This window comes from Hetaerina americana, unplaced genomic scaffold, assembly GCF_022747635.1.
Source record: "Hetaerina americana unplaced genomic scaffold, ioHetAmer1.1.p SCAF_12, whole genome shotgun sequence".
Taxonomy (NCBI): domain Eukaryota; kingdom Metazoa; phylum Arthropoda; class Insecta; order Odonata; family Calopterygidae; genus Hetaerina; species Hetaerina americana.
This window is the reverse complement of record NW_027286292.1, coordinates 13,492,005-13,510,147: the sequence shown is the minus strand read 5'-3', so window position 1 is coordinate 13,510,147 and position 18,143 is coordinate 13,492,005. Positions and strand designations below refer to the sequence as shown.

At 38.6% G+C, this 18,143-nt stretch overlaps 1 protein-coding gene across 1 annotated transcript in view; it reads left to right on the top strand.

Moving 5' to 3' along the window:
* The window catches only part of LOC139685698 (cell adhesion molecule Dscam2-like), a 523,226-nt gene extending 511,310 nt beyond the window's left edge, over positions 1–11,916 (top strand). Inside the window, exons 28-31 of the mRNA XM_071582700.1 lie at positions 1,467–1,615; positions 3,421–3,637; positions 9,751–9,841; positions 10,011–11,916. Coding sequence (XP_071438801.1) covers positions 1,467–1,615; positions 3,421–3,637; positions 9,751–9,841; positions 10,011–10,149 — 596 coding nt within the window. The 3' untranslated portion in view covers positions 10,150–11,916. The remainder of the gene's footprint in view (positions 1–1,466; positions 1,616–3,420; positions 3,638–9,750; positions 9,842–10,010) is intronic.
* Positions 11,917–18,143: the final 6,227 nt, after the last annotated feature.

Sequence of the window (18,143 nt, the reverse complement as noted above, 5' to 3'; positions counted from 1 at the left end):
CTCAATTCCTTAATATATTTCTTAAAATATTCTCTGTCGCAGAAAATAATACAGCTTGGCCGCTCATGATGGCCGTTGGCTTCAGGAGATTCATAAAAATAGCAAGGTTGGTAAACTCCAATTTTTGTTTGAAAAGTCTTTGCGCTAGGTTCCAAATCGGAATAACATGTCACGGTTTTCTAAATTGCCTTAGTTTGAATTTAATAAAAAATATAAATACATGTGTTGCTTAGCTATATATAGATGATAGAAGAAAATTCCTATGTATCTCTATATTCCATATTAAATGGTCAACTAAATAAAGAAAAAAATACCCATTTTATTATTGAACAAGCCCTAAGGGAAGACATTCTATTACTGCCAACATTTCTGCTTACTTTAGCAGTTTGTACCGAGTGACCCTCAATTTTTCTCGTTTTCCGTGAAAATATAGTTGTTGATAAGCATTAAAACCTAATTTATGCTACTTCTGTTGCTTTCTTGTGATTTATTTAATTAAATATTTAGTTATCTGGATTTGATATATTCCGACAACTTCCAGCTTTTGAAAATTTCAATTTTATATTTTCCGGAATTTCATATTATTACTACCCCCGAATAATTAAATATATGTTGATATTTGTAAATTTTGAAATATTTCTTATGGTTTTAGCGAAGCAAACTTGGGTGGTAGTTTTGTTGATTACTACCAAGAGTAAATTTTTAGGGTTTGTTATTGGGACACCAGGGAGTAATTAAATTTTCCCGAGTTATTTCATACAGTTTATCGTACATATATCACCTAAAATCATGAGACTGAGAGGTATTATAGTTCCGCTCATGCATGCGTGTGGACAAATCATGCAGTTGTAGTAAATTAACTCAATATTAGTCTCACTCTGGGCAGTCATCCCATATAAATGAATGAAATTTTGATTGATGTGATTTATTCATTGTAAATACTACCTTGAGTTGCAGACGATCTAATTGGCCTTAGTTTCATCTTTCACCACTATATCTTAGTGGCGCTTCAACGGTGCTATGCTTTGTTCTAAAAAGAAGAAAAAATAATACCAAGCATAGGAATGACTTCCTTTACTTAATGGAAGAAAATAAATATGATCTCATCTCATGGGCGTTGTACACATGCTAGTATACAACGCTACCATGAGACCATATTGCTAAAATAAGGTTGCATTATTTTTGTTGGTTGCTAATTTTCTTTTACAAAATACCCAACAAGGAACTATGTAAAGTGCAGTGGTATTATTTGCATATAAACTGAATCTAGGAATTTCTTAAATTATAGTGTATGAATTCACTTTCTGCATTGAACTTAACATGTCATATATAAGAATGTTAGTGTAGAGCCCAAAATTTCATCTGGGAGGAATAAATTTGCTTATCATTAATTTCATTTAACATTTTTATGAGCACTTTGTATAGTACGTGATGGAAGACAAAAACAAATATTCTCCTGTTTGCAGAGTATGCGGAGGACATTTACCCGTATGCCACTTTCCACGTTCCAACGGACGTTTCGGATCCCCCCGGCGCCACTAAGATGCAGACATTTGGCTTCCGCGAGGGCACCATAGGATCCTGCGAGTCATCTGCAGTCGCTGTTCCTCGTAAAGTAGGTGTTACTCCCTCACATACAGTACGCAATTATGAAGAAGAATGCATCTAAACACGCATCAACGCTTTCAAGATCCATTTCTCTAACTGCTTACCTTAATTAATCGGTCCTAAGGCTGATTTACGCTAAACACTCTGGAGAATTTTATTTGAAAATGCACACAGAGAAATTTTAATTGACTTCGAGAAAAATAAAAAATGCATAGCATTCATTCAAAAAGAAAAAATAATGAAATACTTGAACGCCTTGAAAATATTAAAATCTCTCTCTTAAGTTTACTAAAGGCAATGGAGTATTATCCGATAATTTGATACCGGCGCGTGTAATATGAGTACCAAATTCAGAGACAACTCGAGCTTTGCTCTTTTATTTACAAATAAGCGTCTTCTTCAATGGAGTATGCCATGAAATAGTCGCATATCTCGTAAATGCACTTTCAAAATGTTTGAGCACAGCATTCAAACATTTCTTCTACTTGCATTGGGCAAAGGGCGTAAATTATGTTTTGAAATATTTATTCAAACCATAAATTCCTTTAGGCATAATTGTTTCTCTTGTAAAGGAAAGACCAAACCCATGGGAATTGCCGAATAATTATTTACATATATTTATTCAATGTAGCCATAATGCCTTTTTTTCCATTTGAAAGACAAAGGTTTATCAAACCTATGAATTACTTTTACTTCAATCCGGAGTTATTTTCATTATTTAAAAAGACAAAATATGTATTTTCTGCTTATGGTCATGAAAAGGTATGAATACGCAAATAAAAAGCATTTAATGTCCATTAATATATGTTTGAGATGAACATTTTTCATATAAATGTACATCAAAACTCTAATCCTACATCGGGAGACCTAGAATGCTTTTCCGTAGATATTTATTCCCCATTAATTTATCTTCTGAGCTAAAGAAATATTCACTTAAATTATTAATGGTATTACGCGTAATGAGTTTTGAATCGGCATCTAAACTCATGATATATTACAAAGAAGAAAGCATAAGCTTAAAGATACATTTAATTTATTGAAATATTTTTTCTACTAATTACAATATAAAATGAACTACTTTAGCGTAAAAAATTTGCTGTCCAAAAAAGAAAACTTAAACTGCTATTAAAGGTGCATAAATTTAATAAATGTGACACAGATACAAAAACTCTTCCCTTACGTAATTCTTGCTAAAGTTTCACGCTCAAATATAATATTTTTCTTTGATTTCTCACCTCATGCCAGTTATTAGATTCATTTTAATGTTAATTTAATGATTTATGTTGTTTTATTAAAGTCACAGGAAAAGACTTCAATGAAAATTTTGTTAATATGACACTTAAAAAAGGACCAATTATTACTACATTACAAATTTGCTTAACCTATATTTCCATAACTGCACTCGAGTACTACATGAGAAGGGTGAACCACAATACATCCATAATTATTTGTAAGCTCTCATAAAGGATACCTGTCTCACTTTAAAATAAGTATATTCTCAACTATAGCCTGGTTTCAGTGGAGTCCTTAAGTACTCATAAGCAAATCCAACTCAAAAACCCTTACCCCTGTTTATCATTCACTTAAAATATCCCGCTATTCCATAGTGAATTCTTCTTTGATGCTAATCGATTCACAGAAACATTCTCCCTTTGTCATTAACTGTCTATTGATAGAGCTCACAAAGGAACTTCGTAACCTAGATGTAGTGTTTGCATGCTGCATTATGTTAACCAACGAGTAATTCTCAGCCAAGCTATTTTCCCATCGTGTTACGTCATTTCTCCACCATTAACGTTCCATCGGTTGCAGCAACACGCCAAGGGTGATTTTCACCGCCGGAAGCGCTCTGGAGATCGCCGCGGCCCTCGAGGTGATCGCCGGGATAGCGAAGACTATGACAGTTTTGGCTCGGAGTCGGACACGGAGCAGGGCACGTCGAGCCGTACCGAGTCCTCCAACCAGTTGGAAGAATCCGTCCCGGCGGTACTCCCGGCCACAACGGTCGCCCCAGAGCCTACGCACCTAAGTAAGGGGAGAGGTGGGCGCCCTGCATGTTGTCTCACAAATGAAACCTATAAAACCGCTTATATTTGCAAGCGGAAAGTTGGATGGGAGTTATCTTATCATTAGCCCATTTCATTCGCAAACGAAATTTCCTTCATTTGGAGGAAGCTCTTCCCACGGTCTTGTCAAATTTTCCTTCCACTAACTGATCAATATAATTGAACCAAAATTTGATGAAACCATGCATTCAGACGAATAAATCTTCGATAAAATTTAATAAACAGTTTAAAAACTGTTAGGCTATGACACTATGAAAATATCCTTCTCTGCTCTTCCCTTATTTCTAATAATTTAGATTTCCACAATAAGATGTGTAGAAGTCAGTGTCGTGTAGGATCAGCAAAAGGAAAAGTGAACTGTACACATCTTATATCAACAAATATGTCAACAATTTTCCCAAAGGTAATTAATTTAAATACCTAGATTTGACCCTAAAGAATTATATGTCCAAAAATTGATATATGCTACAGTTTTAGAAAAGAATAGATAAGTGTGCTTATCTTGAGTTTTCTCAAAAAGAATAAAAGGGTACTATAATCTTTTAGCCACCGGGAAGTTATTTTTTTTTCACAAAAGTGAAAATGAGACACTGAGAAAATGGGGTATACGGCGTTTGCCACATGCGTCTCCTGGTTCGCATGTGTCAAACGTAAAGAAAAATTAGGATTAAATTAAAGCAGAAGAGGTACTCGTATTTCTTTCTTCGAAGATGTGTCCAGCAACTTTGTCTTGTATATTTTAAATGCTAAAAATTTGAGTAATTCCAATCTAAAAGTTTTGCATTTAGAATTCGGGGGTTAACTGACGTTTCAAAATATTTTAATTAGTGCATAGTGATGGTTTATTTCTTAAGGATGATTTTTTCTTGTCCTCCCTCCCTTAATTATGTTTCCAATACGCCAGTGGGTGAGTCACGGGCTTATGTACACTATCACGTTTCCCACTTAAACTTCTTTTGGTACTTATCCCCCATATTTTTGCTACGCCTCACTTGTACATTAGCCAGCAAAAGTATACCCTTATACTTATTTATCAGGTAATCTACCGGATAAGGTAGGTTTTTGGATGGACACAACTCCTAAATAAATATATTTTTTGTGACTCCTAGCAAAACACAACATCCTACTCTACATCAGGTCCCTCTTCATCTCTGAGTACATTCTTCCTCCCTTCATCCCGTCCTGCATCCCTATCCTGTTCCTTCCCTTTCCTCGTTTGCCCAGCATTCTCCCATCTATCACAGTCTTCAACATCCCACTGCCGGTCATACCCCCTTCATCCACTTTTTCTGCCTCCATCGGATTTCTCCCAACAAACCCCTGTGCTCGCCCACCATTTCAAGTACTTCCTCATTTGTTTTCTTCTCTGTCCATTTCACCTTCTCCATTCTTCTCCACACCCACATTTCAAAATTGATGTAGCCTTTACCTTTTATACCTATATATATGTATATATGTTTGAAAATTAAATGATGATTTCATCACATGAATCTGTATTTAAAATTACATTAATGCTCATAGGTTGTATTCTTGGTTTTTTATTACCGATAAGGTTTGGAAAAGACTAAGATTTGACGGCTGATTTCGATAATATTAAATGCTAATTAATGCTCCGATTTTTTCAAATGCATTTAAAAAGAACATGATGTTTAAAAGGAACGAACCAAATATATCATCACTATAAAGTGTTCCCAGTAAAATAGTAAAGAAACTTTACTGTAGTTAAAGAATGACGCTTAATTAGATTCATTAATATTTGTCAAGGCGGTCTATCCAAACTACCATTTGGTGCACATCCCCATCGTTTTCGGCGGTAGCACAATTTGTAAGATATTGTGTTGCATACGATTTCAAAGAAGTCTTTCGGGTTTTTCACAGGGTCAGGGTGTCAGCTGCCAACGTGTGGATGATCGTCCTCATGGCGTTGTTATGGGATCATCATTTTTGCACGTCTGATATACCTTCTCTGGTATTGTGCTTAGGACACTCCTGATCGCCTGTTTCTCTCGTTCTCTCTTCTTCTCCTAGATCTCTTTATTTTCTGTGGTATGGTTTCAACGCTTCGATTAGGGCTTATCCTGTACCTTGAGTATCCCTTCATTCAGAATTTTCTCACCTCATTTATCAGATAGAGTAATTGTATGTCTTTCTCATATTTTTAGTGTCGTCGCAGAGAATATATGGGTCTGGGTGAGTTCATACCCCGCAATGGCTAATTTTTCAGGGTAGCTCTGTCTTATATATATTCAGTGCTACTTACTTCTGGTTTCCATGGCGCCATCGTCCTATCCTATCTATGTAAGCTTCTCCGCATTCCTATAGAATTCGGCGCACCTCTGGAGCCCTGAGCTCTAGATGGCCCGTCACCCGGACAATATGGCTTCTTAGTTTCTTCGGTGGCTGGTGGATCATCTATATTAGGTTTTTCCTCAATAACCTTGAGATTTGATTCGCGATGTTGAAGATATGTGACAGATAGGCTCTATGAATCGGTTTTTTCTTCTTCCTTATTTGGGGCCATTATTTTTTATTGTGAGCCCCCTTCTGTCAATCTTCGCCGAAGGAACTTTTCCAGCAACAGATTGATACCTCTCTCCTTTTCTTCAACTTTTGGTGGTTTTGCTTAAAAGGTAAGCTTTCTTTGCCCGCAACGAGGCGGGCTCGGTGGACGAGGGTGGAAAGAACGGAACTCCGCAAGGATTGGTGGGGGAAACTGCGGTCATTCAAAAAGAGGCCCGTTTGCGTCGGCTACCGATAGACGCGGTGTCCCAGGGTTCATTATTCATTGTAATGCATCTGATTGTCGACGTAACCTGTTATTTTGGTGCATTTTCATGATGAACATGATGTTAGGATGCTGTTAGGATGTGATTAAGAAGCTCCTGAAGTATCTCGGACACAGAAAATAAAGAAGTCGTCCACGTAGAAGTAGAAATGTATGAGTTACTCCTTCGCGGAGCAGAGAGCTCTCTCCTCAAAATCTTCCAGGAAAAAGTATGCGAATACTGGTCTGAGGGGTGAGGCCATAATGAAGTCTTCTCTTCGCTAGAAAATTTCCCCTTGCGTAAGAAATACAGTGACGCGAGTATGAGGTAGACTAAGTTTATAATATTCTTGTTGAAGTGGACCTTCAGGAATTGAAGTATTCCTTTATAAGAACAAGTGAACAAGAATCCGTAATATTCAAACTTACCCGTTGGTTCACGCTGAATATAATGGAGAGTCCTGAGAACTCGACGGTGATTTTGAGTCGTGTCCACATCTCCTCACGAAAAGTGCGAGAATTTTGGTGAGGTGGTTGGCCAAGACGAACGTGGGAGAGCTAATTGTGCTCCCTATTAGCCACAGAAGAAATCCATTCCTGTCTATCTTTGACAACCCACGAGATAAAGGTTGACGACCTTTTAATTGACCAACACTGTTGACTTGTTCGCCGGTTTGGTTGATGAAAATCTATCTGTTCTCCAACTACGGAGCCATTTTTCTCTCAACCATGTTGTTGCAATGCGATGCATCGCCTTAGGCCGGGGTGACTCTGTTGATGTTATCCTAGTCGAAAGGATAGAGTGAATTTGGGGTAAAGGTGTTGGCAATTTGAATCCCTTCCATTCTTGTCCCCAGCCATTCTTTTGTGAGGTATTCGCTTCCGGAATGGTACCACGCTTGCCCTATTCATAATAAATTGTGCATCACATTAGTTGGTGGTGGAGCAGATTTTGGTGAAGTTCCAATTGCTGTCTTATTTCCAGCACTTAAAGAGAAAGCCTAAAGATCTACGAAATGTTACCCTTCCCTTCTCTGGACTTTTGAGCGGCCTATGATGCGACTTGTTTCATCTCCGTAGAGGTGATAGTATTACATAAATTTGTTGTGGTGTATTCCCGGTACATGATGACAGTGAAGTCTTCGCGGGCTTCACATTATGCCAGGGCAATTGATATCAGCATCATATAAGCAATTCCATTTAAAAATAAATAGATCCTTCGTTTGCCATTTCACCATCGAATTTAATACGTTCGTAATGAAGTTCAGCAACATTATCAAAGACATTTTACAAACTAAAAGCCACTCCTTCCTGCATTGACAAATGTCATTACGAGATACAATTGATCATCAATAAAATAAATGCCAACAGTTTGCTGTGAATAAAACGCCATGAAAATATTTTACAGTTAAGCATAATAACTGATAGCATTTTAATCGCTAATACGGCTAAAACATTTGTACCGTCACTCACTTGTTCGAAAACCTCTTGGCAGATCCGCGTGTGAGTTTCCTTTTGCTCGTCCGAGAGCATTTGCGGCACCAACTACGCGCACACCTTTCTCATGCCCATACTTTAGGCCAAACGTGGATGCACATCACTTTTTGGGATGCCAAGTACATCAGAAAAAATTCTAACAATTAATATTCGGTCCCTGTCCAACAAATCCTTCACTCTTGCCGAGTTATCGTCACTTTTTGGAGTTTAAGAGCGTCCTGAATGTTCCGTGTCTTCATCATCTTTTCTACCCTCCCGATACAACTTGCGCCACTGAAAAATACCCGATCTACCCATTCACGTAGTCACAATATGAAGCCCTAAACATGTCATGAGTCTCTTTCACGGTTTCGTCCACTATCACGCAAAATTTGATGGCGTAGCGCTGTTTCAATAACGGATTCATGGCGGAGCGTAACGAGATCAATTATATAGGTTTCGTAAACTACCGATTCACACTACCGAAATGCTTGGAGCCAAATGACACCGGTCTCCAGCCTTTCTGAGATTCCCCTCCCGCGAATCCAGCCAGAGAACCCGCCGCCCATCCGTCCGTAAATACGGAAAAAAAATAATTCCAACTACTTTTCAGACAGACCTTGTGTTAAATATTATAATTTTGATTCTGTGAGCCTAAGGAATATCACTGTGAAGAAATCTCCGAAATCACCAAAAAGCTAAATAGTGATTTGTCCAGGAAAAATTAGAGCCATTCATTTTTCGAGATTAAATGAATATAATAACGGCATGTCGTGCCAGCACACCTAATTGTAAATAGAACATGAGGTTTTATCAAGGGCATTGCCACCTTAAAACCACATGCTTGATTAATACAGTACTCAGATGATGCACAATTATGTATTGAAAATGTCGCAAACTCCAATGTGAAATGTATGCTTTATGTTCGCAATGGCTCAGGTCTCACCTCTTGTAAATTGTACCTGCTCCACAATATGAGGGATATTTTCTTTGTAAGTCTTTTTACTCATCAGAAGCAGTCATATGAGAACTCACCCTGTTTCACCTGTGCAACCGATCCCGTTGACCCAGTACTGCAGTCATATCAATGAAATGTTTACCTCATGTACTTTACCTTTTGATCTAGCAAATTAATAAGGAATTAAGAGTTTTCATGGTAAATAATGTGAAAACAAATTTATAATGGCATATGCTAGGTCGTAATACAATGCTATTACATTTAGTTTTTTTGATGTACTTTTACATAAGAATGAATACTCGATTCAAATAAATTAATTTGATACATCATTTATACAAGCTATTTCTGAAACTATACGTATAATGTAGATTCTCTTGTTTAGTGTTAAGTAAAGGTATTTACTAAATGCTATAAGCTAACTTTCTATTAAAATTCCATCAGGCCTGATTCAATGGAATACGTTCATATTGATGAAATATCTTTCTGACGTATTCCGCCATGCTCCTGAAGACGAACTCTGTGAGTTTAATCATACGTTGCGGAATAAAGTTTTATAAACTAGAAATGTGCTAGAAATATATCTGTATCTACTAGTAGTAGTTCTGTAGTATATAATAAATGTCTAATATTCTGTTTGCCTACTTTCAGTCATTTTCATTAGGCATTATTAATGAGTCGGAGAAGTTTTGTAAGTAAACTATGTCCCCTGTACATTAATGCCGGTGCAAATAATGGTCCATTTTATTTTGCCATGTTTTATACACTTTATTAAAAGTGTCATGACTTTCGTCCGATGACGAAATTATTCATAAAAAATTGGCCCACAAATGGACGGAGAGAAATTGATATCCACTATCTTTTTTCCCACCCACCCTCAGACCTTCTCTACCCGGGGCCGGAGTCGAGCACATCGCCAGAGCCTTCACCGGTTGCCGAGCGGCGTTCCTTCCCGCGGACAGGGAAGCCCAGGTACTCGAGGCAGCCGCAGAGGGTTGCATTCGCCGATATCTTTTAGTAGACGTAGAACAAATGAGATTATACTTTTGCATGCTGTGTACGTATATATTGATATATGTGCACGCATATCGAGACGATCGGGAGTTGATTGAGAACGTGCCACCCCCCCCCATCTCCCAAGCCGCCGGTGCGGTGCCGCGGGGTCCGGGCCCATGTCGGAGTCGAGTGAGGCGGAGTGCGAGGCGGCGGACAAGTGTCGCAGGGCCTCCCCACACTTCCTCGCCATGCAGTCCACCAAGGACTTCTCCATCCGGGTGTGAGGAGGGCACCCGGAAAATCCAGGAGCCGTCCCCTCCCCGCCCCACCAAGCCCCCCACCGTCCCTCCCGCCGCCACCGCCGCCTTCGGGTGACCCGGTCGCCGTGGTGATGGGGGAGGGAGGCGTTCCCCGCAATTGGCCGGACGGGGGCGCCGCGCGGGGATGTCAAGGTTCGCCGCCATCTCCACGTCAAGGGAAGTACGCTGCCGTGTGAGAATCTCTCGGACTGGAATGGTTCGATATCCGCCGCTTTTGGACTATGACTTAATTTTTTTCTTGTGACGACAACCGTATTTTTTGGAAGTTTGTACCAAATCGGATCCAGCGAATTTCACAAACAAAGCAATTAGTTTTCCCAATCCCCTTAAAAATTTCATTGGAAGGCCCTTATGGGTTATGTGATGATTCTAGCAGGAGGGAAGTGCGCAAAAGGCAAATTATGTCGATCTGACTGCCATCATTTTGAATTGTCTATATTCTGCGAATAAAATGTTTGTTATCCTTTTCTTTTTCTACGATCAACCCTAACGTCCGCTAGTTAAGCTCTCGTCTGGGGAGTGTTCAATAGTTTAATTTTATTTTCGGTAGTGGGCGTCAACATGAAACGTAGACCATTAGTTGGGCTCCTCAATTTTTCAGTGTATTTCCCGGACTTATTCAAGCCCAAATCACCCGTACCTTTTCGAGAGGGGATCGAACGGGGCTCCCGCCTTTGATCTTCGACGGCGATTAATTTGCGATTCCAATCTCACCCTTCATTTCTCTATTAATGATTCCTGCTGCACCGCCGAAGTCATTTTCTCCCAAAAGAGAAATCATACCTTCGGAGAAAATGAAATGTAAAACCAGAAACTCTTGAGAAAACGTTTTCCTTTGAGATATGTGTTCTTCATTCTAGAATTCGAAAGTAGGCAGTTTTTTTACACGATGTGATGCATTCTTCTTCCTCAGAAAAAAATAATTGTCCTGCGTGTATAACGAAGATATGCAAAGGAGAAACTTCCTCATTTTCAGGTAGATGTCGCGGCGTTTAGGATTCAGACTTTGAGATGAAATCGGAATAGAATTTCGTACGAAACCGTCTTTTATGTGATAAGACAACGGGATGTTCAGCGAAATCCTGGGTAGCTCCTCGATTACCACAATGGAAATTTCTGATAAGTGAAAAGGCAAATAAGCCTTTGACCTACAATGTCACTGGAAAAGTTTTATTGGAAAGCTTTGTAATGATATACATATTCTGGAATCCATTTATGTGTATAATTATGTGTTGCCAAGTTTTTGGAATTCTTATAACCATGTGCTAATTTCACATGGATATGTGCACAAATGACCGAAATGCATCAATGATTTGTAATCACTGTGTCGGCCTTCACTCTGCTCACTGACATAAAATTTCTCACTTGATGTCCCCCGTAAAACTCTCCATTCTGCATGGTATTTTGATGAATATTGAATGTATTTTGTCGGTGTTCCTTGCTTTCAAATGACTGATAACCAGTTATATTACTCCAGGTATTTATTAATGAACCATTTTTTGTTTGAAACGATTCTGGCATGCAATGACCTGTGATGGAAACCATTCCATGAGTGCTTTTTTCCGATGGCCAACCGAGAGCGGTGTAAATATGTACGAAAGTCCATTAAAATATGTCATTTTGATAATATGCCAGATACAAACATTAATGTCATCAGAATTGACTGCATAATGGTGTGTCCGAAATTTTATTGATCATGGTTGTTGTGTTGTGGAAAATAAAATAATGTGAATGTACAATCTGAACTGATTCAATCATTTTCCCGTTAGTATAATTACTATTTGCTCATTTATTTCAGAAATTTGTCAAAAATTTGTTACATCTGATAAAATAGTTCTGTTATTAATGAGCTATATATATATATATATATATATATATATATATATATATATATATATATATATATATATATATATATATATATATATATGAAATATATATTTATTTATATATATAATTTATTTATATACATATATGATATAGAAACACTCCTGAGAGCAATACAATGGCAAATTAGAAGACAAAATAAAACAGGTAACTAATAACGCAGAGAGGAAACTCAAATTGTAGATAACTTGAGCTTTTGGCCTTCTCCGAGGCCTTCTTCAAGTAAGACAGACAACAGGAAAAACCATTTTCCTCTCTGGAAAGAAAGAATTCACATCCCCCAGAGGAAGGTGGTTTGGCCACCAAAAATTTGAGATACGTGTGAGTTTCATTTTTGGTGTGTTTCACTGTGTTTTTGCTGTCTGCCACTATCATGCTCCTTCGTTTAAACCATTATTAAATCCGTGAGGCTTTCTTACTGTATGCATATGTTGTATATATACATAATCGTTTTTGAATAAGAAATTACTCGCTTTAATAATTCAGTGGTCCCAGCGCCCCTCAGTTCTATATTCTTCCAAATGTTCTTAAACCTAATAATATTGCTAGTCAACCGAACGTTTCCTCTCTTACTTCCTTAACAGAACGCATGTCTCTATTTGTTTCCTTCCATCTCCAGTCACATGTTCAATTCCTGACGTCGTACTTAAATGACACCATTTCCTAAAAAACTCAACTCTATCTCCTTTTCCCAAAATACAGGCATATCGATGATCACTATTAATGTGACCTCCCGATAAACATCTATCCACTACGAAGTTTTGTCCTCCCCCTAGTGCTTCCTTATCAAACGCGCCACTCCTTAAGTCCCTAGCATAGATTTCTTTTAGAACTTGAAAAACTCACATGTAATTCTTTCATTTTCCACAATTGCCACTACATTCAGATCAAAGGTTGTGATCAAATGGGAAGCATGCTCAGTTGTTCTTTTGTCAACCTCTTCATTGGCTGCCTTGAACAAAGGTTTCTCTCCAATATACCTATAAACTGTTACTGTGGCTTACACATAGGTAAAAATACAATTTTCCTCGTTTGGCTACATGCCATGGACTCAATTAGAGATTTTCATATCTTCCCTCAAAGAACATCCCCTTTTACCTTAACTTCTACTATTTATTTTTCTCAAATCACATTTTTAGATTCCAAAATCTACCTCATCAAAAATATATTCTCAGCCTCAGTCAATATATAACCTGGGGTACACCCTATGTAAATTGAGGTGATTTGAGGTGGAAAAGATAATAAAAGATCTTGGAACAGCAAGGATATCCACGTCAGGTAACTCTTGGCATTGAAGTTGTTGAGAAGAGAAGAAGTTGCTAGACTGGTCCCCTGCTCGACGATCACGTTACGAATTCACGATGCCACATTCGATGGAGCAGTGATATACGATGAAAGTGTGAATTAAGCTTGAAACATTGGGTTTAGAGACCGTGAACATGGTTATGGATGCTTATGGAGATGGGAAAATGTCCTAAGTGATGAACTTCTGCTTACACAGGATGTTCTGATGAGGAGGTTGACGATGAGGAATACGCTGGACATCCATCGACAACACAGTGTGATGAAACTGTGCAAAAATTGAGATACATGCTCAGCTCTGATCAACCCTTAAGTGTCTGGATGGCCGCAGAAGAGAGCAGTACTGTGAAAATCATAGTGCATTGCATCCTTACAGATGATTTAGCTACGAGAAAGGTGTGTCACGTTAGTTCCCAAGGTGCTCTCAGAAGACTGCTTGAGTGACAGTCTTGCCTTGGACTCTTAGACCACGGTGAAAGTGACCTGGGTTTTTTAGAGTATATGGTTACTGGTGACGAGACATGGGTCTAAGAGTTCAACTCAATTATAACCCCTTTGAGTACCATTTTGGACCACTGTTTTATGCCAAAGAGACCATGATTAGGTGCCTGAACGATGGTTCTGTAATGGCCTTACAGGAAGAAAACCACAACTAACTGAGGCACTGGCATCAGTGTGTCAATACATAAGGGTGCTGTTTTGAAGAACTTTAGCAATTTGTACCTTGATCTGCAATAAGGTTTTACACAAAATGTATTCTACTTATTTTTGTGACACATAGAATCTTCATTTCAATAGATGCTGACCTCTCCACACTTAACTGTTAGTTCCGGATTCCCTTTCTATCGGAGGTCACCGCAACTTCAACAACTCAGACTCCCCAAATAAATTGCTGCCAAGTCCTTATAACTCTCTCATCATATGTGGTGATCAGGACTAACATCTGCTCAAAAAAATCTTAAAATATGAATACAACGTTAAATTAACCTATAATAAGAAAAAGGATACTCAGACCATTTGTGCCACTTACTTTTTATTTTGGCATTCGGACCCTAAACATTTTTCTCAGATTTCTTTAGCCCATCTTCTCCAGCAACAAGAGCACCACCAGCCTACTTTTCAAATGTCTCTCTGTTACATTTCAGTATCTTAACAATTTTTTAAAATATTCTTAAATGCAGTAGGCCCCTTTATTAATCCTCTCTAATTCCCAAAAACCTTCCGACTCTATGTAATCGTTTTAGATACAAAATCGGTTCCAGCCTTGTCACAAAATTCTTTCCGCAACTGCAATGGCTTAAATAACTGCAGTCCCCTTCCCACTTCTTCCTGTGTTTAAAAATATGACACATACCTTCTACTATGCACAGTCAGCCCAGCTATATTACGTTGGCCAATGCATTGCGCACCTCAATACAAGTATTTGAATTAATATTCACCGAGTATTCTGTTACCACACTTCCACATCCGTTTACCTTGAAGTTTCCAGACAAGCAGCTACCCAAGGCGAAACCTTCCATAATTTCTATAAAGCGCCTTACAACTACCTCTTCTCTTCTTTCAACCAACCACCGATTACGTATGTTGCTCTGTTAAACCCTCCCCCCCACTTATCCTCTCTAATTCTTTGCTTCCCATCAGTGAATCCTCGTACTCTGGAGGTGTACGTGAGCACCGCCATATTAAAGTTAGTTATGCTCATATACACACCCAGGCCTCACTTCGTGTAATTGTTTGATGTCAATATTAAATGAGTTTGTAATTGTCCCCAGCCTTTACTTTAAGGGACAGCGCGTTTCACTGACTTGGAGAATCATCAAGTACAAGTTTTGTTCACATATAGCAGTTGAATATGTACCCTTAGGATAGGGGATGGCTCTGTAGGAGGGAGATGAAGGGTGGGAAGCTGAAGGTGGGCTCCGGGGCTTTTCGAGTTAGGGAATGGAAAGGCGGTGGTGCCTTGGTTATGACGTGGCATTGGTTTCGCTCAGGGGTATGGACGGGGTGGGGGCAAACGGGTACGTTAAACTGCTGGATTTGTTTTCCCTAAAGATCAGTTCACGGAAAGGGGAAGGGAATGATGGACGCATAATTTCAACTACAAAGTATTATTTTAACGTCTGCCAATTTCCTTCGAATCTTGATTTGCTCTAGAGCGCCCATTATCAATTCTTAAGGGAGGATAGCAGTATTTCTGGGACAAAATTGCTAATGTGTGTAAAATCTATGAGGCTATTTGTGAGGAGAGAATTGGAGTTTTGATTTTGTGTCAACTGTCGTGTCCCTTGGCTTGTGCCTTGAAATTTCTCCTAATTTGACCGACATAAGAGGTGCTGCAGTTATCGTATTTTAGTTTCTACATGACTGATTTAAAAAGTGTATCGTGTTTTGCTTTACCATTAGCTATTAGTATGGAGTGAGTAAAGGGGTGGGTTAAAGGCGACTTTGAGTGAAGCAGGAAGGTGATGAGATTTTATAGGAGATATTTCCTAGGAATGGGATCGAACACCACTTGAACTCAAAAGATTTTGAAGACTGAGAGGAGGAAATTCTACTATGGTCAGTGCTTTTCGATTTTTCAGAAGTAGTTGTCCAACTAGTTTGGCCCTGTACCCATTGCTGGTGGCTATATTGGTAGTTTTCCTAAGTATACTAGTGACACTTATGGGGGAAAGGGTGGCGTGTAGCAGCCAGTGGATCATCGAGTGGAGGGCTACATGTTGGTGAGAAAAATTACATTAACCTTCGTGTCTTGATAAAATCAAAATATATAAGAGTCGTAGAATTGAAGAAAAATCCTGCAAAAGTATTGTTTCTGTACCTTATTAAAGTGACTTATAGATACTTATATCTACAAATCAGTCTTGTGATTTTTAACTAGGTGTAAAAACCAGCAACCACATTAATCAGTTATTTAAGTATGTATGTGTGTATATATATAATTATATATATATATATATATATATATATATATATATATATATATATATATATATATATATATATATATATATATATATACATATATATATTATTATTATTAGGTAATCTACAGGTTAAGGTAGGTTTTTGGATGGACAAAGCTACTAAATAAAATATTTTGTGACTCCTAACAAAACACAAAATCCAGCATCCTACTCTATATCAGGTCCCTGTTCATCTCTGAGTACTTTCTACCTCCCTTCATCTCGTCCAACATCCCTATCCTATTCCTTCCATTTCCTCGTTTGCCTAACATTCTCCCCTCTATTAACGTCTTCAACATCCCACTGCCGACCAATACCCTCTTCATCCACTTTTCCTGCCTCCAAAGGATTTCTTTCAACAAACCCCTCTCTTCGCCACCCATACCAAGTACTTCCTCAATTGTTTTCTTCTCGGTCCAAGTCACCTTCTCCATTCTTCTCCACACTCACATTTCAAAAGCCTCCAGTCTACGTCTATCCTCCTGCTTCAATGACCACGTTTCCGCGCCGTACATCGCTACGCTCCATATCAAAGCTTTTACGAGTCTTTTCTTAAGATCCTTACTCAGCGTCCCTCTCATCAACTCCCTTCTCCTTGTAAAAACCTCCTTGCCTAGCGCAATTCTTCTCCTTACGTCCCTACTACTTTGACCCTGTTGGTCCAAAACACTTCCCAGATACGTAAACTGTTCTACCTGCTCTGGTTTTTGCCCTCCTACTACTTTGACCCTGTTGGTCCAAAACACTTCCAAGATACGTAAACTGTTCTACCTGCTCTGGTTTTTGCCCTCCTATTTTAATGTTAAGTTAGCCTTTTTCTTTCTAGAAAATCGCATTACCTTTGTTTGATTAATATTGATTCTCATCCCATACCTGTCGCACTGAATTTCCAATTCACTAAGCAATGCTTGCAGCCCCTTGGCGGACTGACAAACTAAAGCTTGGTCATCAGCAAACCTAACTGATTTTACGAATTCCCCGCCCACTTTCATTCCTACCTCCAGTTCTTCCCATGCCTCTTTAATCATTTCCTCTGCAAACAGGTTGAACAGCAACGGTGATAATGGGCAACCCTGCCTTACACCTCTTCCTAACACTGCCCAACCGGACTCCCCGTTCCCCACTCGTACCTGAGCAGTCTGAGACATGTACAGGTTGCGGATTAGCCTCCTTTACCTCCAATCTATTCCTATTTTCTGCAGAATACTCATTAGTTTTTCTCAATTTACTCTATCAAACGCTTTTTCGAAATCTACGAAACAGGCAAATACCTCCTGGTTGTGTTCTATATTCCTCTCGATTAATAATCTCATTACTGCAATGGCATCACCTCTCCCCTTCCTAAACCCAAACTGATTATCCCCTAAGTAATCATTTGCCCAACTCTCTATCCTTTTGTTTATTATCCTGAGAACAACTTTAGCTGCGTGGGATATCAATATATATATAATGTGTATATTACTATGTTTATGGTTTATATTTCTGTATGTATTTACGCATATCTTATTCAATAAATTAGCAACTACTTATGTCAGTTTCACTACGTCTAGTTCAAAGATCCAGTTATTTACAACCATCTCTATTGTTTCTTATATTTACCTTGTGTATAGAATTCTAAAAAGTCCTCTCAGGCGTGTTTCTTACTTTTCCAAATGAAAATTGATGATTCAAATATTTCGAGTTGGTTGCTACCATGTAACTTGGGTGCAACTCCTCGAAAGTCCCTAAGACCTCTTGAAGACCATTAACGTGTCTAACTTACGTGTTTCCCCGCGCATTTGCTCATGTCGAATATTTTGAAAA